The sequence below is a fragment of the Haliotis cracherodii genome, unplaced genomic scaffold, assembly GCF_022045235.1.
Source record: "Haliotis cracherodii isolate W230 unplaced genomic scaffold, xgHalCrac1.p SCAF_1, whole genome shotgun sequence".
NCBI classification, from domain to species: Eukaryota; Metazoa; Mollusca; class Gastropoda; order Lepetellida; family Haliotidae; genus Haliotis; species Haliotis cracherodii.
In genome coordinates, this window is record NW_027266264.1 from 75,596,904 (window position 1) to 75,622,860 (window position 25,957).

Consider the following 25,957-nt stretch of genomic DNA (forward strand, 5'->3'; position numbering starts at 1 on the left):
AGAAAATTTAACAGAACTGAGAAACTGTGTGATAGTTCTCCACAAAACTTTGCACAAGCATTAAAGGGTGCATAAAAAAACCCCACAGAAACACACTTGTTTTACTTTCCATTTCATATGGATGCGACCATGGTGGATCTTTTGTATGCTTCTTCTAGAACATTCAACTCTTGACTCATTGCATACAGAATTGCAAATTTACTTGAGGTTACTTTACAGACAGCTGCTGTGGGGATATGTAATCTTTCTGATGACACTTGTTTGTGCTTGTGGTAACGCAGAAAAGTTTCTGCAACAAAATCTCAAGCTAAAAAAAAAGTTTGTATAGTTTAGCCCATGATTTTGAATTTAAAAAAAATTCATTTGAATAAGAAACTTTTTTCCAATTATTTAGAAACAGCAACAAGAAGTCAGAACTGAAACAAGAATGGTGAATCCCCCCGGAGACGAGGAACAGAAGGAAGATTGGGACAAGGAGACTGATGTAGTTGATGTTGTAGAACAACCTGCCCCCAGGAAGGAGTTCAGGCCACGAGGTGGAGGTGGACGAGGGCGACACAGAGCCAGGGGGCAAAGATGGGAGGGAGGCAGGGACAAAGGAGATCATAGAGACTGGGAAGGAGGAGCTGGTAGAGGCAGAGATAGAAATGAGAGGGAAGGTCAGAAGCGAGACGGACGTCATCGTCACTTCAGCCAGGAAGATTTGCCTCCTAGATTTCAGCGTCAGCAGCAGCAAAGGAGGCAGAAACTGAATGATCAGTATCAGCAGAGGAGGCATCAGGTGCCTCTCTGAGACCTTGCAAGGCAGACCACAGATGCTAACAATTGTGTCATTGTTACATGTTCAGTGTGACAGGAAGTCAGCATTTTGTGAATAGATATTTTTTTTTTTTCTTGGTCCGAAGATGCCATTGGCTTCTTATTGGAATTGGAATATTCTTTATCACTTTTCACATGGTCATATTTTGAGCTGTTTCCATTTCAAGTAAACAATTACGCTTTTCTTCCATGAATCATAGCACAGTGACACAGAGTCACTGATTAGAAGAATATAGATGAGTAAGGCATTCTCAAGCTGACATGCATGTTACATTCTTGAGAGAAATTCTGACAATGTGGAAGAATGTTCTGCCAGAAGATGTTGCCATAGATCAAAGAACTTTTTGTCAAAGGTGCCATTACACAAGTTATCAAGGAAAGATGTGATGGCTGAAATATACATTCTGTACAAGCAAGAAATCATTTTGTCTGAAACAACAGATAAATGAACATTTGTGCTTCATAAGCTGTTGTTTTTACTGATGGAAAACTTTTAAACACTGTTTATAGCAGCTGATTCAGTACCTGTAATGGATAATTAGCCAAAAGTTGACTAATTATTTGTACACTTGTATATATGTGTTCAACAAAATCAAGGAATAAGTGACATGAGCAGTACTATGAGAGGCATCCAATGTTTCACTCATTGACTTTTCCCTTAATAATCACAGTGGTAAAAGGCTGAAACCTGAATGACTCTGGGCTTGTATGTTACAGCAGAAACCTATGACCTTAAAAAATTTGGTTTGAATCTTGATTTGCCCAGATTGTGTTAAGGTTTTTCAGAACCATACCTGCACTCATGTTTTCACCGAAGTGGTAAACGTCTGACACCTGCATCACTTCGGGCTTTCTTCCCACGTCAAATGACATGCCGTGATATAATTTGAATACTGTTAAACTGGTGTTAAACACACTCACTCACTAACTCACTTAATAATCACACGGCTAGTCATTGGGAAATAAGTAGAACATTCAGCCAAGATATGAATGGATTTGAAAACTGATTTGCTTACCAACATGTGAGACATAGTTCTCTTTAATGTATATTTTGTATATATTGTTTATGTGCCTTCTCAGATCATTTCAAATTTGCATTGCTGTTTACGGTAAGACCGGGAAAGTATTATGCTGTGGTGCTTTTGTCAGAACTAGATATTTTGTGATAAAACCTGCCTTCACTCTTTCATGTCCCTTTGGGATTTTGAGTTAGAATAGGTGCCCAGTAAATCTATGCAGGTTGTAACAGGCGACGAAATGGATTGGGTGGTAAGGCGTGATGACTTGGTTGATTATTGTTCACAGTATCAATCACTGGATTGTCTTGTGTAGACTTGGTTATTTACTGGTCATCCATCATATAGCTGGAATATTGCTGAGTTTAGCGCTGAACAACAAAACACACCCTCAATCTTTCACACAAACAAGCTTGATTAAACATCAGTCACAATGTCTATGCAGTGCTGTAGCATATGGTGTTTCCTGTTGGTCTTCTGGTAAATACACCGTCTGCCTGGAGAATGGAAGGTTGGTGGTTCAATAACCGGCCATGTCATACCAAAAGACATTAGAAGATGATACTTGTTACACTGCCTGGCTCGGGGCATAAAGGACTGGATGGCTCAGAGTCAGTATACTGTGTCTGTGTCGATGTTACGTATCCAGCTACGGCATGGTATCTCAGTTGGCTAGCACCATGAAACAGGTATTCGTTAGGGCTAATACAAGCGGCCACACACGTACATGCATATCACTTTATCAATGCAATAATCTTGAAGGCGACCATACCCACAAGCACGATCTCACCTCCTAGTGGTGTGTGCGAAGTCTATGCAGAAAAAAACCATTTATTAATGTGCCTCCATTGCTGGTAGTATGACTAGACTTGTTTTTTATGTAAGCAACTATTTCTAGTCAACATCATTTACAAAATGTCAACTATCATATATATTACTGTATCTTCAACTTGTAATCTTATGTGGATCAATGTATTTCATTTTCTCTGCGATGTCTTTTTGAGAGTGTTCTGTGGACTACACAATTTGTCACTCTGGACAGGGCCATTCCCTGTGAGATTGTATGGATTAACAAATTCTTCATTTATGAATTGTTGATTAGAGTAATGTTACGTTAGATTATTGTTGATGTTCCTCACTAGATTATCAGGAAAATAGTGTTCAGAACTGATGGGGTTCAAACTAACAAGTTTTCGCTCTGTTTATATATTGTAAAAGAATAAGACATCATTTCCAATTTCCTGTCGCTGGGAAAATATCTTAATTAAAAGTTTTCAGCTGTCATATTTGAATTCAGAAACCGAAAGGAAACCAAATGTGGAAAGGTTTTGTAGATTTCTGTAAATGTGTTTTATAATGTCCAAATCATGTTTATGACAGATTGTAAGCAATTGCCTTTCCTTCTTTTTCTCAGATTTTTGTTTCACGAAAAATCTGTTTTCCATGATGTCAACAAATCAAAAGAAATGTTTTGCTTGAAGTCTTTGGCTTTATTGTCACATGAAACTGTACACTCACCCCCAGAGTTCAACAAATGCTATTATTCAGGGATGAAACAGGACTTTTATGGCAAAAGATTCCTTGATCACATTGATTTTCTAGACAACCGCAGTTTTGAACAACTTCTCACACCTTATTGTTTCAATATGCTGACATTTTCTGTTCTTATCATTCTGCAAAAGATCAACACGTTGGAATACTGACATATGGTATTTACCTTACTGTCAGCCTTCCTCTGTTATAAAATTACTGTCGCCCTGTTTGTCTAGTGAACTAGAGTATTTGTTGAACCCTTCCCACAGTGAGTTTGAATACTTTGTATAAAGTTTGGTACACTTCACTGATGCATCAGTCCAAATCAGTGATCAGTGTCAGTGCTGCGATTGTCTAGTGGCTTTGCTATAAATATGTAATAGTAATACCTGTCAGCTGATTTTCACAAGAACACAGTATACCGATTACAACAGAATATTATATTGTATGGCAATGATACACACAATGTTCCTCACCAGCAATAGTTGTAGGGCGAGTGCTTAGAATGGGCACGTGCCTGAGACCCTCGGGTAAAGATGAATCTTGAAATTAAAAGTCAGAATTTTGGAGCAAGATCAATGTGTTTTTTTTTCATGAAACAGATATTTTCATGAGTGTGTCAATGCAATTCCATCATGTCTGAGCAAAGCTTACTAAAATAGTTTCAAAGTTCTATACCTGTCAGTGGGCTCAGTATGAGGCATGTCTAAGTTCAAGTGTTTTTATATGGTTTTGAACCAATCAACTTGTAATTAAGGAATATTGCCAGCAGATAGAAACGTCCCATTATGTTTCCAAGTTTGTGAGTACCATATCCATGTGGGTTTCACCAAAGTGGTGAACATGTGAGACCTGCATCATTTCAGGCATCCTTCATTCATGAAGCTGACATGCCGTGATATATTTGGAATACTGTCCAAATCGGTGTTTTTCCAACTCACTCACTCACTGCTACAGTTTGATAGGAAATAAATTATCACCGCTGATTGAGAACTGCAGCCCATGACAGACACAGGTTGTATCTTTGAGTTGCACTGAAGAGCTGTAGAGTCCATGAAGGCTCGGGCACTTGATAAGGTACGACCACAATGTTGCACTGAAAGAAGAAATTAGTTCAAATCCATGACTACAAGTACTTGATAGTTGTAGCGCTAAGATGGCTTTGGGCAAGTGGGCCCAGGTGTTCATCATACAAGGGGACATTACTGATCAACCCACCCTACCTCTGATTTAGGTTTCCAACAAAGTTGTGTTCTTTTTTCACCTTATGTTTGTAATGGTGCATATGTATATGTGTGTATATATATATATTCTATTGGGTGGGATATTGCTTTTGATTGAACATTTCTGAAATAGATTTTGCTGAAGTTTCCCACTCAAGGGTTTGAATCTGATTCAGGTCGAACTTAATAAATGAGACTTGCAGTTCTCGTGTCATATTCAACATAACTTTCTGTTTAATTGGTTGCACGGGTGGCCGAGTTATCCGAGGCACTGTGATTTGCTGTTTAGAATTGCAGCCCTTGGGCATGCCAGAAACCTATGATTGTTGTTTCGAATCTTGGTTCGCGCCGATAATGTTTCTAGGTTTGTCAGCACCATACCCGTGCTACTGGGTTTCACTGGACTAGTAAACGTCTCATCACTTCAGGCCTTCCTCCCACATTCAACTGACACAGCACGATAAAACTGGAATACTGTTAAAAGCAGCGTTAAACCCAACTCACTCACTCACTTCTGTTTAATTTTGACTGAAGTGTTTTGACTGAAAATGTTAGTCCGCCTACCTTGAAATCATCAGAGTGAGCTTATGTCATACATCATCTGTCCATCTATCAGTCAGTTGGCACTGAACTTAAAAACTCTTCAAATCTACTGAACATAACAGTATCACAAACAGATATGTCCATGGTAGACATAATGCTTTTCTTGGATTTATTCAATATGTGTAAATGTTTTGAATTGTTGAATAAATATTGCAAGACTTTGTTTGACTCATGAACATAAAAAACAATGATCAATGATTTATTCAGTTGGATCTCGCAACCATTCTAATCTTAATATTCAAAGTTGTTGAGACAAAAAGAAGGAGAAAATTAAAAATCAAATGTCATATCCAAGTAGTATGTTTTGGAGCTGATCTTGTTTCATCTGTCCATCTATCAGTCAGTTGGCACTGAACTTAAAAACTCTTCAGATCTACTGAACATAACAGTATCACAAACAACAGATATGTCCATAGTAGACATAATGCTTTTCTTGGATTTATTCAATATGTGTAAATGTTTTGAATTGTTGAATAAATATTGCAAGACTTTGTTTGACTCATGAACATAAAAAACAATGATCAATGATTTATTCAGTTGGATGTTGCAACCATTCTAATCTTAATATTCAAAGGTGTTGAGACAAATAGAGGGAGAAAATTAAAAATCAAATGTCATATCCAAGTAGTATGTTTTGAATCAGATCTTGTTTTGCACGTCCCCACCACTGCATTATTATATCACCATGTAGAAAGATACACCAACTACTGCTGAATGTGCTCTACAGTATCCAGATCCCTCTCATTCTGCTTGAGAAAAGGAAGCAAATACTTGAGTGATTGATTTAAGATTTAACGTCGCATTGGCAATATTTCGGCCATATATAGCAACTAGACCAAGTTGATATATACACACTTTATTCATGAATACAGAGTTATATCTAAATACAATTTATCAAATATATTTGGGCTTAACAATATCATATAATATACAGTTTTAAGACACGGGCTATAGGCCACTTCGCTGGGGATCATGGGGACTTACGATGCGCAAATACTGAATCAATTTGTCAGTGACTTTGTTGATTAAGTGTCATTAGACAATGGCATTGACTGTTGCTCATAATATCAATCACTGTCTTTTGACTAAATGGTCTAATTTTATTATTATAGGCTATATAGTTTGTATAGTGCAGGGTGAAGTTAACATGGAACCCTCATGGCATCTTTATAATTATTTCAATTAAGTTTTACATTATTATGAAAAGATTATTTGCCATGGCTTTACAAATTAGTGCTCCATGTATTCAGGGATCCAGCAATATCAGGGCTTAGAAGGAGATCCAGAAGCTTGGTTAGCCTTTCATTAAATTATTTGATTTATTGATGTTATTTAGACAAGTAATTTCATGTAAGTTTCTTCTTCAAATATTATAAATTCCAAAGGGAGGAAGTAATTGTTTTGCTTTTTATTCAAAGAAACTCGCATGAATCTCAATCCAAATAAATAAATAACTAACGATATGTGGAGTGATAAACACTCTTCTTTTTAAACATCAGATTCTAGCAAAGAGTATTGAAAATTCATTCCCTACTCCACTGTCTGACTACTTTGTGGTGGACAAATAGGAGATAACCTCAAATCACAATTGCTGATTTTGTGCCATCCTACAGCTACTACATGGATTTTTGCTCATGCTTTGAACAACACATTAGCCTGGCCAATTTGGTTATAGCTAAAGCTGGAATAGGCTGACTGATGCATCATTAAATCGATAAACAAATGGTATATGATACATTTTGCAACCAAACAAATTCCATTTACAAAAGAATACTTCAGTTCTGCATAGAAAAATATTCATATTTCACACATAGACATTTACCCCCCAAACACCCAATAAAGACGTCAAATTTAATTATTCATGAATAGATTATATCAAGACTGTGCTGCCTGTCTTGTGAAATGACCTGGGATGGCGTCGGAATTCACTGTGAATAGTTGCTATTTTGAGCAGACAGGATCTGCTAGTGTTGATTTCGAATCCCGGCTTTGCCATGATAATGATCGGTGGTCATCAAACCAGCTCTTGTTTCACAAAAGTCGTTAACTCCTATTACCATCTTCATTATTGTCTCAAGTCCTACATTTAGTGGGTGGCCTAGTCGTCTAAGGCGCCGCGATTCGCTGTGCAGAGCTGCGTCCCTTGGGCACGCCAGAAACCTATGATTGTGGGTTCAAATCCCGGTTAGCCCAAATTGTGTTTCTAGGTATGTCAGCACCGTACCCGTGCTCGTTGGTTTCACCGAAGTGGTAAAAGTCCGAGACCTGCATCTTTTCGGACTTTCCTCCCACATCAAGCTGACACACCGTGATATAACTGGAATACTGTTACAAACAGCGTTAAACCCAACTCACTCACTCACTCACAACATTTAGTGGATACATGTGAACAATGTTAACACGGCATTCAGCATCAACTCTCTTGTACTTGTGAAGCATACATTCAGTTGCATTAATATTCATCAGGGACATCTATGCAATTCCTTTAATTAGGAACTCAACGCTATATACCGCGTCTAAAGCTCTGCATCTGTACACTGTCACACAAGGGATCCCACACAAATACAATGGAAGCCACAAATATCCAAAAGAAACATTCATGAAACATTAATTAAACATTGGTAATCCCAGAGCTTCTCGAAACAGGTCACCATGACCAGCGCTTCCAGTAGCACCCAAGCCTAAACGCTCCGCAGAAGCACCTGGAAACATCACAAGGCAGTTGTACGGTTTTGCTGTCTTTTAGGTCTCATTCCGAGCTGCGAGCCCAGCCTTCTCCAGGCAGCGATGTTCCGCGTCAAACTCTTCTGCTCGATGGTACATAGTACTCGCATGCTTGAACTGAAAGATGGATAGAACTGTTTTAAGGTCAGGCTTTGTTGGGTAAAATGTACTCATCAGCTAAAGAAACAGTCAGTGTGTCTGCAACAGTGAGTTGAGTTTAATTCCGTTTTGAACAATATTTAGTTATGATAACATTTCAGCTTCATGTGTGGGAGGATAGATATAAGTGACACAGATCTTAGACATTTAACATTTCGATGAAACCCAGGGGCACAGGTATGGTGTTGACAAACCAGGATTGATAATCAGTGCGGATATGGGGTTCGAACCCACGATCATAGGATTCTGGCATGCCTGAAGAACACCCCCCGCCCCCACCCCTGTTACCGTTACCATGTCCTAGACAAATGGACCACCTGGGCCCTGTTCTAAAATACTCGATGTGACAATTGTATAAAAAGTTGACAAGATTCACGATGTCTAAACCATTCACTAATATTTTGCACACTGAAATAATTTCACATTTCGTTTATAAACTACATTACTGCTGTAGTGATTGAATAATTATAAACTTTAGATTCACAGAACTGCAATGTGGACACCGTACCTCTTCACATTTCTCGTATGCCATCCCAGCGAGCTCATACTCTTTCGCATACTGAAGACAAAGTGCAGCCTTTTTGTCAATATCGGGCCCAAGATCACAGTCAATGAACTCTTCCGCTGCTGTGATGTATTCATTTTTCATGGCCCTTGGGTTATTCTTGAGACCAACAGCTTTCACGGCTCTACTGTGTGCCATGGACGATTTTTCTTTTTGTATGTCACCAGCTACTCTGTAACATTTTGCAGCGTCGTCATACAAACGGCGCACCATGAAAGTATCACCCTGGCTAACCCAGTCCTCTGGTGTGGATTCTTCAGCAAATCCCACATCCGCCTCACCTGGAGATGAAATTAAATTGTGACATATACAGGCCATTGTGACGACACTACATCTGGAACATAAATGTAGAAACCTGGACAGAATTATTTTTGAATAGAATCTAAAGTTACACAATGTATACATTATTTTCAAACTTTATATACAAATTCATCTCACTGTCTTTCGAAACGTCTGTACAGTCATCAGGAACTTGATATTGGCCAGATTTGCATCGAACCAGGTTTTTAGCCTTGAAGAATTGAAACATTGGTGCCCGCTTCTCTTCATCCTCATCAAAGATCCACACATTGACACGTGCCCGAGTCAGAGCTGTATACAGGTATTTTAGTTCAAAATTGAGAATCTTGTGTTTGTTGGGTTCAAAGGCCAGTGGATGGACACCACTGCTTTGGAATCCTAAGAATCAAAGAGGATTGTCAATATAACCATGTTAAAGTAATATCATGTTGGGTAAAGATAAATGGAGGGTTGGCATGATATTATCTTATATGAATCTAGCAACCGCTTTCTCTCCTGAGCCATGGAAAATGTTTCTTTACATTTTGAACATATAAATCTGAATTCCAAGGTGACATTTATGTCTCATATTTGAATACTTAATGCATAAATTCACAATTCCACCATAAACTTAGAAATCACTCGATTGTGATTGGTCAGAGGAATCAAATCACAATGGAAACCCATGAATCAGCCAATTTGTCATGTTAGATTGGAGATAAACATACTGTGTGTTCTGTACCAAATACAATTTAGTGTGCTTGTATCTATCCTACCCTAATTCTACACTGAAAACATCATGTTTATCTCCTGAATGTCTCTCAACTCGCCGATTGAAACGATAATTACACGATCTCTGTTTGTATTCGTTTACGTATTCCCACTAAAGGTAAACGTCATTTACTGACATTATTATACAAAAAATGAATTTGTTGGCAGTATAATACAGCTGAATCAGCATATAAATAATCATGAAATCATTCTTGCTGGATATGACTGAAACCGATCCATATTCAATGCAATGTCAGGACTTTTGCAAGGACCATAATCCTTGCCTATGTGAGAGATGAGTTTTGGGAAAACTTGTTGAAAAGATCGAACCTTCATGATCTTCTGTAAACGTTTTGTCATGTCTTTCCAAGCACGAAGCTACCACTCTCCATTCTTTCGATGCCTGGAAGATATAAATACATGACTTAATCTGCACTAGTATGCAGAGCTCAAAGTTTGATGCAGGTATGTTTATTGATCTATAAATTATGAACAGAATCGTTCTAAAATACAAATGATTTGTTTATTCTACCTGTGAGTCTTTGAAAAAATTGAAAAGAAGAATGTCATTGAATTCCAGTCCTTTGGATTCAATGATAGTGAGGACATTGCAACGTCTGGACATTTCTTCAGGCACACACGCTTTAGCTTCTTCGTTCACTACTAAGATGGCCTGGTGAGCTCCAAAGTCTATTGGCGATGATGAACTTCTATTTCTTCCCTGTGAAATGATTTATTGACAACTGCACTAAAAATACCATTCAAATATAGACATTCATAGACATACAGAAACTAATATCGCTTGAATTACATTTGTAGTATTGTTTTAACATTCTAAATTTATCTTAGAGTATTCACACTGATCTAAAATGTAAAGCAAGGGACATAATCACAGTAGTAATATATGAACCATTGTTATCTCTAATACTTGATAAAACCTCTCAATATCATCTCATCACCTGAAGAAGTGTATGCAAATCTTCTCTTCTGCACGATTGTATGAGAACTGGAGCTGGCCCTTGAAACAAACCCACGTCTCTTTCCATATGTACTTTGTCAAACGATTCAGGAAAGAACTCCTCCATGACATCCAGGATTGCAGATGTAAGTGATAGCACTCCATTGTGTGACCTATAATTGTGAGTCAGTTTCTGAACACAAGGCACAGTGATTGTGTACTGTGTCTCAAAAAGACCAGATACTTTAGCGTGATGAAACAAAGATTTCAGATCACAAAAACGAAACGAAACCCCTTTTGTGATGCCTTGGGCCGTGTCACCTGTCAAAAACATACCGTTTGGATTGTGCATAATGCTGAGAAGCAAAAACAGTTCAGCCTCTGTAAAATCCTGTGTTTCATCTACGTATATCTGATGCACGATAAACGGACGGCTTGGCCATTGGTCTAGGAGACGTTTGTAAATATTCTGAATGACATCGACAATGTCAAACAGGCCCCTCTGTTTAATGAAGCGGCTGTACTTCTCAAAGAGTTCATAGATAATTTCTCTCTTACCCACAAAGAATGGTGCTTTTTTCCTGCCAACATCAATGTATTCATCTCTTGTGAGATGCCCTGATTCATTTGATAATGCTTGAAACGAACCTTTGATGAAGGACATGATCTCTGCCCATACAAGAGATGGGTGATATTTCATTGCCACTTTTGTGACAATATCTGGCCATATTTCACGAGCAAATACTTCATATGTGACCTCCTTCCTTGGGTCCATCGGTTTTGTTTGAGTATTTCTGGGAACACCTTTCTCTATATTTGGGTCATCGTCCTTGGGGTCAATGTCAAGTGGAGAAAATCCAAATAACGTAGTTCCATCATCCCATCCGTCTATCCACACACTGAGTGTACCATCAGGTTCCCTTTGGAAAAAGTAAGAAGGGCCCAGAGAAGCATCTAGCATCAACAGATATTGCTTCGAGGTGAGAAACAGGGGATAACTAAGATCATCAATATCCTGCAGCCTTGGAGGAAGGTCTTCTGATGCCTTGTGAGCATGTCTTCTTGTTGCCATCTGTCCACGACATAATTCCATGAAATGTTTGTGTACCTCTGTACACAAGACATTGTTTTTGGTCAAAAACAACTGATGGATATGGGTATCAGGATCTGCAATATGAATTAAACAAATGAAGTATCATCTAATTTAGCAATAATCGTCTCCGATATCAGTTCGTTGATAGGGATTTTATCATACAATTGTTATAATTTTGCTTGCATACTATCACCTACTATCCATTTCAGTCTTCAGATAAATAAACTTAGAATTTATTGACATACCAGTTATATTTTTAGAGTTGCTCTCAAAGTCTTCATCTTGCATTGGCAGATTTTGTTGTCCAATTCCTCTGATTTTTTCCCAGTATGTGGCGAAATGTGTCCACAACCGATAGACGCAGCAGGTAGTCTTGCCAGTACCACTTCGGCCAAGTAGCAAAACGGGTCCTTTACTTTTCATGTCTATTATACTACGCTCTTTGTCAGTAACTTTGAACAGGAAGTCAACATTTACATGTACATTCTGTAGAATGACATCAACCATTGCGGAGGAAAATGTTTGAAACTTGTGTATGTGTGGCATTTTCGTATCCTCACTGACAAAAGGACAGAAATCAAGATCATCTTCATGGTTGGTTCTGGCTGCAACATATGACACGGGCATTCGTTGTTTCATACATCCTTCAAACTGTGAATGCTTACACCCTTTAAGCATTTTCTCTATCTTTTCACGACTTTCACTTCTTTTATGGCATTCCACAACATGTGCTATTGTTCTCTGCAATTTGCCATGATCTAACACTACTGCCCAAACTCGAATAACTTCATGATACATTGTGTTGCTTTGTTGGTTCGAGATATCCCTGGATATGCCAACTTCCCAGATGATTCTGGCTGCTTTGGACGTTTTAGCTTCATATAATGGAATTTGCAAACCGTTGTGTGTTACTGGTTTGTGTACGTTTCTTGTCCATTCCCCCTTGCCAATCTGATTTAATGCCTTTATTACTTGTGATTTTTCAACACAAGTCATTTTTCGAAGTTCTTTCCAAAATGATGGCAGGCATTCAATCTCCCAAATTAGATTGTCAAAATCTAAAACATCACTATCAATCCTTTGATAACTGCTCTTTTCACTTGCACCCTCTCCACTCTTATCATCAAGTTTAATTATATCTGACAATTTCTGTTTTTCCATTCTGCACAATTTTTCACGTATCCTTGCCTTACAACTCTCAATGTGTTCTTCAAAAATTTTCTCACCCGCCGGCCGCTTTTTGGGGGCTTTAGTTTGTATCCTTGTTTCAGCTTTCATGCCTTTATGCGGTGTAAGTCTGTAGCCATTTAATAACTGAAACCGCTTGTCATCCCTGACATATTGAACAGGTGTCTTCCCCTCTGAGTTTATAGCACTGGAACAAACCTTCCAGTGACAGAGCAGTTTAACTGCGTTGTATGCATTCTCACTAAATGGATACTTGCAGGCTACATGCAGTGGTGTATCCTGATCTTGATTGCCCTTGTTAGGATTGAGGTCTGTATGTCTCTTTGAATCGTCTTTGTACAGCTGCATCAATTTCTCAAGGAGGCCAAAGTTACCTGTTAAGTATATCATGACATGACAATTGGACTATTGCAATCCGAAAGAATAAATTTAAATGATATTTTAGGGGCTTTTTACAGATCTTATTATTAACCATTTCAAACACATATCCGGTGGTCTGATTTAAAGCTTATTAATAATTAAAACTAAACTAATTTTAAAAAGCCAAGTCATACAAAAACATCATTACCTTTTTCCAACGCAAGTATTAGTGCTGTATGTATTGGCGTATTGCCCCCTAAGTCGGTTGTGACAGCAGAGGTGTTGACCCCATCCTCCACTAACCGAAGGGCCAGTTGTACCTCTTTGTATTTTACAGCAAAATGCATGGACTCTGCTCCTTTCTTTGGAGACAGGTTTGCACCATGATCGCAGAAGATTGTGTATAGTTCCAGTTTCTGGTCTTCTTGTCCTTGGAAAGAATCACTAGCGATGAAATTCCTTATGGAAATTGACTGAAACAACGTTGGAGAGAGGTTTTCTACTCCTAATATCTCTATTGTTCTCTGCACATGATGCCATTTCCCCTTCGATGCCAAATTTTGTATGAGGTTCTTCAAATATTTTAGCGGTATAGTCATTAGGCTTCGAGGGAGATCTAGAAAGGGATAACAAAAAATAATTGGTTATGCACAGATCATACCTTTTCATTCCTTTCTCATCATAACTTCATAAAAAAGTGACAAAACAATTAAAAGATACGGCAATTTCTCTGAATTGTGTCCATTATGTGCCGAAATTTGTCTTCAAACGATAGAGACAGCTGGTTATTTATCTTTTTCACTTCTTCCATTTGCTGTTTTACCACAGGTACGATAACGCGTTAGTTACGATATTATTACATGACAGTATTGTTTAAATAATAAATGACCAAAAGCTCCTGAACTATGAACACTGTGTCAAAATGTTTGGTAACAACGTGGGGGCACTGGAGGTCCAGTCGTCCAGGCACGGCAAATCACTATCCAGAGGAGTGGCGGAATCATCCAAGTTATATACGTCTAATAATTACTAACACAAGGGTTAATCTAACATACCCTTATGTAACTGAAAATAACGGTATTATTCCATCTCATTCACTGATGATGAGACCCGTGAAGATCCGGGTTAGAATAGGTCTTCCGCAACCCATTCTTGCCGTAAAAGGCAACTATGCTTGTCGTAAGAGGAGACAAACGGGATCGGGAGGTCAGGCTCGCTGACTTTGATCCGAATTGCGTAGATAGATGCTCATGATGTCAATCACTGAATTGTCTGGTCCAGACTCGATTATTTACAGACCGCCGTCACATAGCTGGAATAATGCGGCGTTAAGCAACAAACAAGCATACACTGATGATGATGCCAATAGGCAATCTGATGAAGGGATGTGTCTACGTAATGAAGATGAAGAGTTGATCAAGTCTGAGACAACACCTTCGAAAAGAGTATTATTTATCCAGCATGCAGGACAATTGACTGTAAAAGACGCCAGAAATCCAGACTAATGTACTGACATGTATGAGTACATGCACTTGAAGACTTCAGTCCAATATTATTACCTTCATAAGAAAGTGGAATTAAAGAACACCCGTTTTTCGACTATTCTCAAACATGGTCTGATGGCTGATGGCTTATTCAATAATTAGCACTGGGTTATCATATATTTCTGAAATTGTTTTTGCCTTATCATTGCGGTTCAGTTTGTTTGTTGTTTAACGCCGCACTCAACAATATTCCAGCTATATGACGGCGGTTGTGGTTCAGTAATATATACATATATAAAATGTAACTTATTTCAACGCTACCTTTTTTATTTCAAAGATAACTAACTACCTTACAGTGTGATCTGTGACCATCGTGCCAAGTGTATTCAGTAACGTTATTTCTCAAATGTCAACAATCAGCTGTTCTGTGTCTTTAATGAACTAATTTAACAATTCACCTTACAGTAAACTACGGTAATAACAAACTCAAATGGACCTCTAGTTTTAGTTCGTTATAACCGTAGTTTGTTATAAGCATATATGCAATATCGATACGGCAAATGGCCGGGACCAAAAATTAAGTTGGTAATATCCATCAGTTCGTTATAAGCGTGTTCGTTATAAACGTATTTTACTGTATATGTATGTCCACGTGAACTAAATCCAAAAATAATATGTTGATATAAGTGAGGGTGTATGAGCATAACCGAAAAGTGCATCTTACCTTCTACATTCGCGGTGTCAACAATTTGTTTGATTGTTCGCTGATGCTGAGATCCCTCATTGTTAGCACACAGTCGTTCAACTAACATACGAAAGTTCTGAATCTGTGAAGTGTCTTTTCCTGGTGAACTGTGTTGTTGCTGGTTTGAATCCTTTTCTGTGGATTCCTGACTTGATCTCTTCTCTGCAAGCTCCTCTGCTGAAATGTGGAAAACGCAAATAAGTACAATAATGCACTGCGGCATGGTATCGCAGTGAGCTAGCACTATAAATCGGCATCAGCCCGGACTAGTACAAGCAGCCACACAAACACACACACGTTCATGCACGTCGCTATATAAGTGCAATGATTTTGGACGCGACGTTAAACCCCATTGCACCTCACCTCAGCACATGACAACACCATAATCTACATACAGGATCCAATATTCAAACAAAACTATTTCTTGACCTACATGTGACATATTGTCGTTTTGTGATATCATTTTTCTAAAAACATCAGTATTATGGATAATACTTATTCATGTGCAGACTAGATTTGCGAATTATTCGAAATTTGATGCAATAGCTGTATACACCAAAAATCCATTAAACTCAAAGAAAGTACTTGTAAAAGATGACTTGTTCTGGTGTTCGGATAATTTCTCTTTTGATTCTTCCTTTTCCTTTTGACTATTAATTGACCCAGTCTTTGGTGTTGTGTATCCAGCTTGTATCAGCAAAACAACCCTCCGATCATTGTGCTTGACAATGCAATCGACTGGCGTGCGCCCCGCCTTGTTCTTTGTGTCGACTTGGACCCCTTCTTGAATCAACAGTTGAACCAATTCCAGTGCTGCATTACTATACTTGCGCTTGCAGGCCAGGTGCAGAAGTGTATCACCCCGTGCGTCTGTTCTTCCGGGATGAAGATAATGGTATTTGGTTGGATTTGACCTGTGCAGAGCAATCAGCTTCTTTAGAAAGGCAAGGCCACCTGAAACATTAGATACAAAGCATCTGATACTAAAGACTCTGGGATATAATCATCGTTGTGATTTGAAGTAAGGATCTCAATCTCAATCATGACAATAATTTGACTTGTGTATATATTACTAAATGCAATGTCCTAACTCAGACAGTAAAAACTAAAATACATAAAGCTAATTTGAAAGTGTGTTTTGGCAAGAGATATCACTTGAGTTATTTAGAATTAATGACTATTTTTAGCTATTCATAACTTCAGAAAGGAAGACATATTGTCACTCACATCGAATCGTGCAAGGATGAGCAAATATATTTTGGTGATGAGCATGTTGTGTTCACAATGTAGAGCTATGTTCCTTGACGATTTGACAGGGCTAAATTGAATTTGGAACAGAATGTGCGGCGTGAGGCTTCAAATGTGTTAAGTTGAGCCCCATCACATCTGCAGGTAACATTTGAAAGCACAGTATGCTGATCGCAATTCCACCTTGACATAATTAAACATGAATGTTTTGGAGGTCTTTGAACATAAGAATAGTGAGTAACACGGCACGAGCATAATCCAGTGTTTTGAGTGGGGTTACTGATTTGTATAAAGCATGAGTGAGCTCGCGACTATGCTTTATCGCCGCTTTTAGCCTATTCCAGCAATATCACGGCGGGAAACCCATAAATGGACTTCACACATTTCGGGAATCGAACCCGGGTCTTCGGCGTGGCGAGCGAACGCGTTAAGATACCCAAAAGTTCCTTGAATAAAGAAAACTCAGATGTATGTGGGTTTGTATGCTCATAAGTTATTTATTAATAGGTGCTTTAATACATCGTTATACTTTCCTCGTGTATATGAAAGAGACTGGAAGTGTGAAACAGTTACTTCGTAAGAAAAAACATTAGGTGGTTATGCTTTATGAAAATGAATCAAACCTTGCAAGGTAAAGTTCCAAACTGCACACATGTATGACGTCACAACGTTCAATGTGGTGCAATAGATATGACGTCACAGTCGGAGATGTTAACCTCTACCTTGTCCTTAGAATGTGCAATAAACTCAATTTCTATTGTGTTTTCAGCCCAGAGTGTACCTATGTGTGTACTTTGAATACTGAAGTGACTGCATCTTGTCGCAGACAATCATCTTTATCAGTATTTCAAAATGCCACTGACAATTATTGAAAAAGAAGCAAATTCCTGTTTATTAGGTTAATTAGATGAGGCTAAATTTGAAATTATTATCACTGAAGAATATTTGGTAAACATGTTTACTGACGCAGTAAGGCTTTGGTGGAAGTAGCATTGAAGACAGCATGCAGTTGTGGCTCATCCGAGTTTGTAGACAAGTAGAAAGGGCTGCCGCTAATGTCAAATAGACATTCCATGAGGCCCACGGATTTGTTCAATGCTGCTTTCAACATGACTTGTGAAAAGTACTTTGTTGGACACTTTGCACCATATCTGTTGGCTATCCTAAAAAAACTTTCCTTTTCGAAATCGCTGATTGTATCACAGTCTAGAAGATTTGGAATAGATATCGAATTTGGAAGTCCCGAATCCAGTCCTTCGTCACCATAGACATCGACAACAGTCTTCATATGTTTCCACATTCCCCTTGAAGCAAAACGTTCTATCAGTGCCTTCACGATGGAAATATGTACCTTTTTTATGGAGTTGTTATCGAGATCTGTAATCGAGGTCAAAATCGTGAATAATATTTTTGTTGTATAGTTTTCAACGTCAAATAGCACAACGCATAGAACAATTACATTTCTCAACAACCCTGGTGCCCAATTCTCCAAATTCTTGAATCATGTTGTTCTGAGTATACCAGTTAGCAGATTTGTTTTCACAACTTTCCCTCTGCTCTTTCGCCTGTTTGACCTTCCATTCTTTCCTCAAACCCCAAAAGCCAGCTCCCCGAGGCAAGGGAGTTAACTAACCACAAATGTCGACTGGACTTTTATAGTCAGTTAACTCGACTGGACTTTTATAGTCAGTTAACTCAAAACGTGTACATACTTTATCTCAAATATTTGAATGTCAGGCTTTGAGAGCATTTGTACACTGTAAAGGTTTATAAAGCTGACAACCAACAACTTTAAAATCACAAAAATTACTTTATAGCATGGTATTGTTACTGATGTTCATAGAAACAGACTCACCCGATGGACTTGCAGTATTAACAATGGACGACAAACATTTCTCAACAACTGTGTGATGACAAGCTGTAGTATGATATTGGAGCAATATTCCAACAAATCTATCCACACCTTTGGCGGTGTCTTGTCTGCTGATGGAAGCCCAACCCTCTTCATACATGCTCTCACATATGCGGTCTGCACCCATCTCTTCTTTGTTGCTTGTAATTGTGAAGTGAGCTAGAATTGGAAGTAGGTAGAAAAATGGCAAACACGCTAAGCATAACATTACCATATTTATCAAGTGTATGGTTGATGCATCTGTAACAACCAAGGCAACATCGATCAGCAGATGTTGTTCAAACATTTCATTTCACCCGTACACGTAATCTCGATTTTGCGTCCCTTAGATATATCAGTATACACTGATCTGGATCTTGGTCTGTCATGTGGTAACCGCATACGACCAGAATCACTTATTAAGTGGCAAATTCAATGACTGGCTCCCACGTAAATACACTCAAATACATTAGCAGTGCAATGTTCATTCCTTTCTCATTTATTTGTATTAAATTCAGTTAAACATTTACTATTCAATTTATATTATATAGAAATATTGATACCATAATGTATTGCCAAGAAGAAATACACTGTGATGAATTCATCTGATGGCTGTATGCATTGAATGGCTTTCCGTCCCATATGGTTTGTTGCGTGAGGATCGACACAGTTCTGAGTGAGATATGTCAGCACTCTGATCTTCATGAGTTGTGGGGCAAAACACATGCATGCAGTGTGAAGTATGGAATTTCCGTCACCATCCTTCATATGAGTCTCATGTCGCGGCAGAGCTTTGTTTTCAAACAACCACTCAAATACGCCCATATTCTCTGAAACGATGAAAAAATCAAATAATCAGAATCCCAATGGTATGCATGAATAGTATTAATAAAAAAAAAAGTATATTTAGAGAAATTTGAAATGTATATTGAAGTTCAATCGTTAATTTGTTTTGTTACAATATGGCACTTGGGATGAATTAACAAAAAACAACAACAATCAATCTGAACGGTTCCATAGCATCTCGTTAATGGCACCAATATCTTGTGTGACCCCCTCATCAGGACAGGCCTGGACATTCCGACTCATCGATGACATAAGCCTCCTGAAAACGTCATTGTGTATGCGGTCCCACTCCTCCTGTAACTCACGTGCCAGCTGCTGCCCGTTATGCGGCAGATTTGAGGGTAGTCTTATCATTCACCCAAGATGATCCTTGAGATGTTCTGTCGATTAGAGGTCGGATTAGCGTGACGGCTAGTTGCAGAAGGGCATCACTGCAACGTTGCGCGTTCAAATTACCACGGATGATGAATAAGACGTGTGTTCTTTTTTTTATCACAAATTCAACCTCACAACATGACGCCACTGCTTCAAAAAGGATGAACTCTTGATTCATCCAAGAGCCAATCATTCACCTCTCCATATATATACCCAAATCCGATCATCAGAATGGAACAAGTTAAAGCTCTCGTCGCTGAACAGTACCCTTGACCATCACCGATGACGTCACCATTAGCAAGCGTTTGTGCAGATGGCGATTCTTCCGTGGGACGGTCACACGTGGTCTACCAATTCGAGGCCTGTTCCAAGAGTGCCCAGTATGGTGTAATGCCTAAAGTAGTCTGGCAATGATCTGTCGGCTGCACTCGAGCGTTCTTGCAATATGGTCCTCAGCGGACGCCATCAGCGCCACCTTGACATTTTCATCTCGTGTGATCATCAAAAACAAAACATCTTTTAGCCAAGGTATTTAAACTTATTCGGAATCTAACAGTGTATACTTCCTTTTGATCAGCAGTTTAGTAAGTTGTCGAAATCGCATTTGTAATCACAGGTTTCTACAAAATTTTGTTATTATTTAGGTGAAGGCCACTCAAAATCCTAGGGCCTGGGTTTTCGTTTGAGGCAGAATATATTTCAGTTCTCGGAAGGGAGAAGCCATCATGTTTAAAAACTATCAAACCCTTATTTTACAGAGCATCCAGCTTGTCAAGTGAACAAATGTTTTTCAAGTCTAAGGACATACTACATTTTCCTGCATTTTCCACGACATATGACATTTTCAAACAAAATCCCAGGGGACGCCAGAATATCAATGCAAATAGACTATGATTCCCTTCCAAATAGACTATGTCAGTGTGTTTTTTTACATGTAATGAAACAAAAACAACTCTCACGTGAGGCAAACGCTACTTTGAGGCCTGCATGGAGATATGTATCATCAGCTCTTGTGGTCATAGTATGGTGTTTGCTTCCCATTTTCAATAGGAATAAGATGAAATCCCCTGCCCAGTGGTTTTCACACAAAAATCGAGTATTGCAGAGTGGTTTCAGATCCAGGTCCACCTGAGACACCATGATAGGTGTATTAAGCATCAATAGGTAGTCCTTGTAGGCCGAATTCCAATCCGAGGCAGAAACATGAAAGAGCACCATCTCCGCCCACATCTCACCCCCAACAGTATACAGCTGGGGGACAGCGATCTGGTGGTGCATACCTGAAGGACACACCACGTATGATGTTAGAGAGATTAATGTCATAATATCAATATATTATTAATAATTAATAAGAAGATTGCTGCATATATGCATCTGTCTGATATACATTTGTCATTCGACCCGTGAAGGTCCGGGGTAGAATAGGTCTTCAGCAACCCACACTTGCCACACTATGCTTGTCTTGGAGGCGACTAATGGGTTCGGGTGGTCAGGCTCGCTGACTTTGTTGATGCATGTCATCGATCTCAATTGCGTGGATCGATGCCCATGATATTAATCACTAGATTGTCTGGTCCAGACTCGATTATTTACAGACCGCCGTCATATAGCTGGAATACTGCTGAGTGCGGCGTGAAACAACAAACAACAACAACAATATTTGCCATGCATCTTTTTTACATACATTTATCGTGCAGAGTTGTCTTTGGTCCTGATCAGGACTATTGGTTTGTCAGGAACTTACCAGCGCTTTCAGCTCTCAAAGGATACACCTGCATCATTTGCAGGCTATCCTCCAAAATTCTGATGACATGTGATGGAAATACTGTTAACAGCCCTGTTAAACCCTACATTACTCTCATACTTTTCAGGTTAATTTGGGAATTGTATGTACTACGTTGATACTCTCAAGTCTCCAATATACCAATGACACATCACTGAATTAATATTGAAGCTCGTTCACTTACATTTACATTTCACTATTTCTGAAAGTATCTCCTGCTTTGTGGCTTGAGTGCAGTTTGAGGATAGGACGTTGAAGGCTGTAACGAACGATTCAATAGCTTGGACTGTCTCTCCGAGTTCTTTACGAGATTTTCCGACTCGAATATGGGCCTACAATGAAAAAAGAATCACTTTATCTGTACGGCGTTCATCATAATGAAGAAATATGTTTTACATGTTTAACTAGATTCACAGTACATACAAACATTAATAATTTATGCGTTCTGTAGTTTCGGTCTATGGTGTCTCGATACACTGTGAAGTTAATATACTAAGATTCGATGTTGCGCGTTTGAAAGTGGCGTAAAATCCAAATGTGCATGTATACCACCAATACTTCAAAATCATGCCTCCGTGATAATTCGTGTTAGAATTGGTCTTCAGCAACCCATGCTTGTCGCACGAGGTCACTAAAGGGATCAGGTGATCCGGCTCTTTGACCAGGTGGATGTTTGTCATCGTATCCCAGCAGCTTAGATCGATGATCATGCTGTCAATCACTGGAATGTCTGGTCGAGACTCGGCTATATGCAGACTACCAAATATTCTTGGAATAGTGCTGAGTGTGGCATTAAACAACAAGCAAACAAAATCATACACATCCAAAAGTGTTGAAAATATTTCTTCTATTGGCGTTAGAGAGAGTGAGTGAATATGGTTGTACGCCGCTTTTAGCAATATTCGACCAATATCACGGCGCGGGACACCACAAATGGGCTTCACACATTGTACCCATATCGGGAATCGAACCCGGGTCTTCGGCGTGACGAGCGAACGCTCTAACCACTAGGCTACCCGACCGCCACTATTGGCGTTGAACATCAGCAAATATAAAGACGCACTTTGAAGTTTCTACTGTCTTGTTTGGCGCTCTCCAAGCTATCTGTCAGAGCTTGTGTTGGCATGTTGCTTCTCAGGTAACATTCGGCTCTGTTCCCATGGAGGCGAGAGAGCAAACTGAAAGTTTTACTTATCCTCCAAAAGAAAATATAGGACCACCACGGTGTGTCGTTACTTGTATTCTCATTGCAGCAATCGATGGCCTTTGTGTAATAGTCAATCGCCTTCATAAATCTCCCTAACCGGAATTCTGCGTTCCCCTTTTCCCTCAGAGTTTCGGCATTGTCATTCCCTGCATGACATCAAAATAAATGCTCGATACAATAATTAAATAATCCCATTTATTAAAATAGAAACAATCAACTTGAAAAAAGTATCTAAATATGGTCTTATTAAATGGGTTCAATCAAAAGTTCTTTTTTGCGCAGGCTAATTTTCATTTTCGTCCTATTTCTCCCAATATATGTTCCAAAATGACACAACTGTACAATTGCTGAGTATTGTATATGTTTTCCCACCTTACTCGAACTATATTTTATAAGTAACTACAGTATGTACTATCAACATATACTAGCATACCGGCCAGTCAAATCATAAAGGAACTTTGCACCCTAGTTATATCTATGTTACCTGAGCCAACACACATCTTACCTGACCCGCTAGTCGACGTAACAGGCTCCATCATAGAAGGAGTGTTCATCCAAGATCCAGAAGACGCTTTATCGTTCCTATGATATTCTGCACTGAAATAATCTGTAAACATATGGTAATTTATATGTATTTCTCTGCTTCGATGTCCTCGTGCTGCAGATGAAGCGTGAAAAAGCTGAACACTTTACCGACGATATATTTTCTGTACCCGACTAGACACGAGTATCTCCCAATCACCTGACTGCGCTAAGCGGCCTTGATAAGAGATAACACGTTTTATCATTCACATGCATACGTGGTGTAGACTTGGCAGTTGTGGCAGGATCACGAGGGGCACATGGGATGTCTCAGAAATTAAGGTGCAGCCTTTATTGCTCGTGGCAGCGTAAAAGATATTTATTCCCCTGCTGAGAAATATATTACCCTCGAAGGCGGGTTACACAGTATTTTATCAAGATCACGTGGACCAATCAGATATCATCATTCTGACATGGAGGTATGATAAGGTGAGTTACGCGACTCTTGTGGGGTTTCTTCAAAATGACAAAAAAACCACTTCGTCATTTCTAGATTAGTGTGATATATGATTGAACGTTACTGAAATGTGACATTTTATACTGTGAGCACTTAACTTAATTTGAACGAACTTTATTTTCTTATTTCATTTTATTTCATGTGTGTTTATTTCTTGTTGGTTTTGTTTATTTCATTATTGTTTTTAGTTTATTATTTTTAATAATGTCTACTTGTTAATATTAAGTTTATTAGATTATCTCGTACTTTTCATGCATGATAAGTGTTTTTCGTGTTGCTTGTTTGTTTAAATCTCATCACACTTTGGTATGAATCAGGACAAAAACTATTCACAGAAAATAATCAGATTAGTTACACTTCAGTTACTACTTTGTACCTGTTGTTGCATTTGTTATGACTAAAGCATTCCCAATTCTCCACCTTTTGTTAAAACACTGCGTGTTCGATTGGAGTTGATATCAGTCAATTTTGAAGAAAAATTGGGTTATTGTTAATTATGTAATGACTTGATGAGTAAAATTGATGGGTGAAAAGTATTTATTACTCCCAGACAACATATCCAAACCATTACTTTATTTTAGAACATGCAATCACACATTACCAATTGAAAAGGGTCGCTGGCTGAACATTACCAGGAAGAGAGATTTTGTACATTGTGTAATTCACAACAAATTGGCGACGAGTTCCATTATTTATTCAGATGTAAAGCTTTGGCGAATTAACGTTCTTCTTTTATCAGTGATTATTATTATGAATGGCCTAACATGTCAAAATATAAGAAACTTGTTGGGAATAATAAGATAAGTGTCCTGAAAAAAATTGTCAAGTTTTCTAAAACATTGATACGCCATCTAACTCTTGCAAAAAGGTCCTAACGCCCCAAACTCACTTCAGTGCTTAAGGAGATGACATATATGCCAGTAACTATTTAGACAACCTACCTGCCTTACCCTCCCCTATTAGCCCAACCTTAACTAGGACACCCCTTTTAAAGTTTTACCCCTTTCTTTGTTTTACATTACGCTGTTTATTTTAAAATCAATTGAACTGATTTCATTATTAATCTACTCCTTTATGCCACACTAAGTACTATATTCCACATTTGTTATCACATTTTTTACTTTTGTTAACGATGGGGTGGTTAGGGTTGAAGTGATTGCACTAGCAATAAAGTGTAGATTTCCTGTAGATAACACGTGGTTTAAGGGTAACTGTTAGCGTTAATAAATATGCACACAAACCCAATACAGCTGAGGCAGTTAAGACTTACCAAATCATTCCCGACTTGAGTTAGACTCCCTTTTCAATTTATTCATTTGGATCTCGTGGACAGTCAATAGGGCTTTGTGCATATATCGATAACAATGACGCATAGCCTCGCAATGGATCAATAGATAACGCTGTCAGCGAAACAAGTGCAATGTAGGTTAATTTTAATCTTAAAGACACATTTATGTGAAACAGCGATTTAGTCTTTGAACTATGTTTGAGAAAGGACAAGCTGAGTTGCAAAACTTGTTATCCTTGAAGGAGATCAGATGGACTTTGATATAATCGACCATGATTACATACGCATATAGGGCGTTGTTCAAAAATGCTTGTTGAATGTAGTGCATGTTGAATAGTTTCATGATTACGTTGCGACTCACCTCCAGGTGAAAGCCACTGCTTATAAAGTTTCCTGATATCCCATGCTGATGTGTTAAGATAAAAAAGTGACAAAACCCTTTCCATATTCATAGGAAGTCTCTGCAAAAAGCATGTAGTCACAATTTAGTTTTTGTCATAATCGTTTGAGATAACCAGTCTGTGACAGAAGTCATCCTCGATCGTCCCCAATGTGTATCTCTTAAAGTCGCGACTTCCTGTCTTAACATTCGTTAGAGAAGAAGTAACAAGAATCTTACCAGAATAGAAATAAACTCGGGCGTCGTCTCTTTCAAACGTTAGCTGCGAATTTAGACTTTAACTCCAGGCTGTTTCCACTCGATCACTATAACTGATGTTTGTGGTGACAGCTGTTAGTTGCTAGTCACTCACGGCCGATC

At 38.6% G+C, this 25,957-nt stretch overlaps 2 protein-coding genes across 8 annotated transcripts in view; one reads left to right on the forward strand and one right to left on the reverse strand.

The window, feature by feature from the left end:
• LOC139474364 (TPR and ankyrin repeat-containing protein 1-like) overlaps positions 1-5,688 on the forward strand; it is a 58,848-nt gene extending 53,160 nt beyond the window's left edge. For all 4 annotated transcript variants that reach the window (XM_071257628.1, XM_071257388.1, XM_071257550.1 and 1 more), the window contains exon 26: positions 395-5,688. In XM_071257628.1, the coding sequence (XP_071113729.1) occupies positions 395-793 (399 nt within the window). In that variant the 3' untranslated portion in view covers positions 794-5,688. The remainder of the gene's footprint in view (positions 1-394) is intronic.
• Positions 5,414-25,957, reverse strand: LOC139474625 (TPR and ankyrin repeat-containing protein 1-like). 4 transcript variants are annotated; one of them, XM_071257821.1, is made up of 18 exons: positions 25,817-25,957; positions 23,376-23,477; positions 22,900-23,016; positions 21,848-21,995; positions 20,840-21,160; positions 19,223-19,489; positions 18,624-18,839; positions 17,735-18,145; positions 16,106-16,474; positions 15,500-15,697; positions 13,500-13,907; positions 11,989-13,305; positions 10,652-11,817; positions 10,225-10,413; positions 10,023-10,095; positions 9,081-9,320; positions 8,586-8,923; positions 5,414-8,035 (listed from the first exon to the last, which is right to left on the reverse strand). In XM_071257821.1, the coding sequence occupies exons 3-18, from the start codon at positions 22,909-22,911 to the stop codon at positions 7,937-7,939; spliced, it is 5,772 nt and encodes a 1,923-aa protein (XP_071113922.1). In that variant the 5' UTR covers positions 22,912-23,016; positions 23,376-23,477; positions 25,817-25,957; the 3' UTR covers positions 5,414-7,936. The 4 variants fall into 4 exon arrangements, with proteins under 4 accessions (XP_071113922.1, XP_071113851.1, XP_071114000.1 ...); XM_071257750.1 differs by having other exon boundaries at positions 22,727-23,016; XM_071257899.1 differs by lacking the exon at positions 22,900-23,016.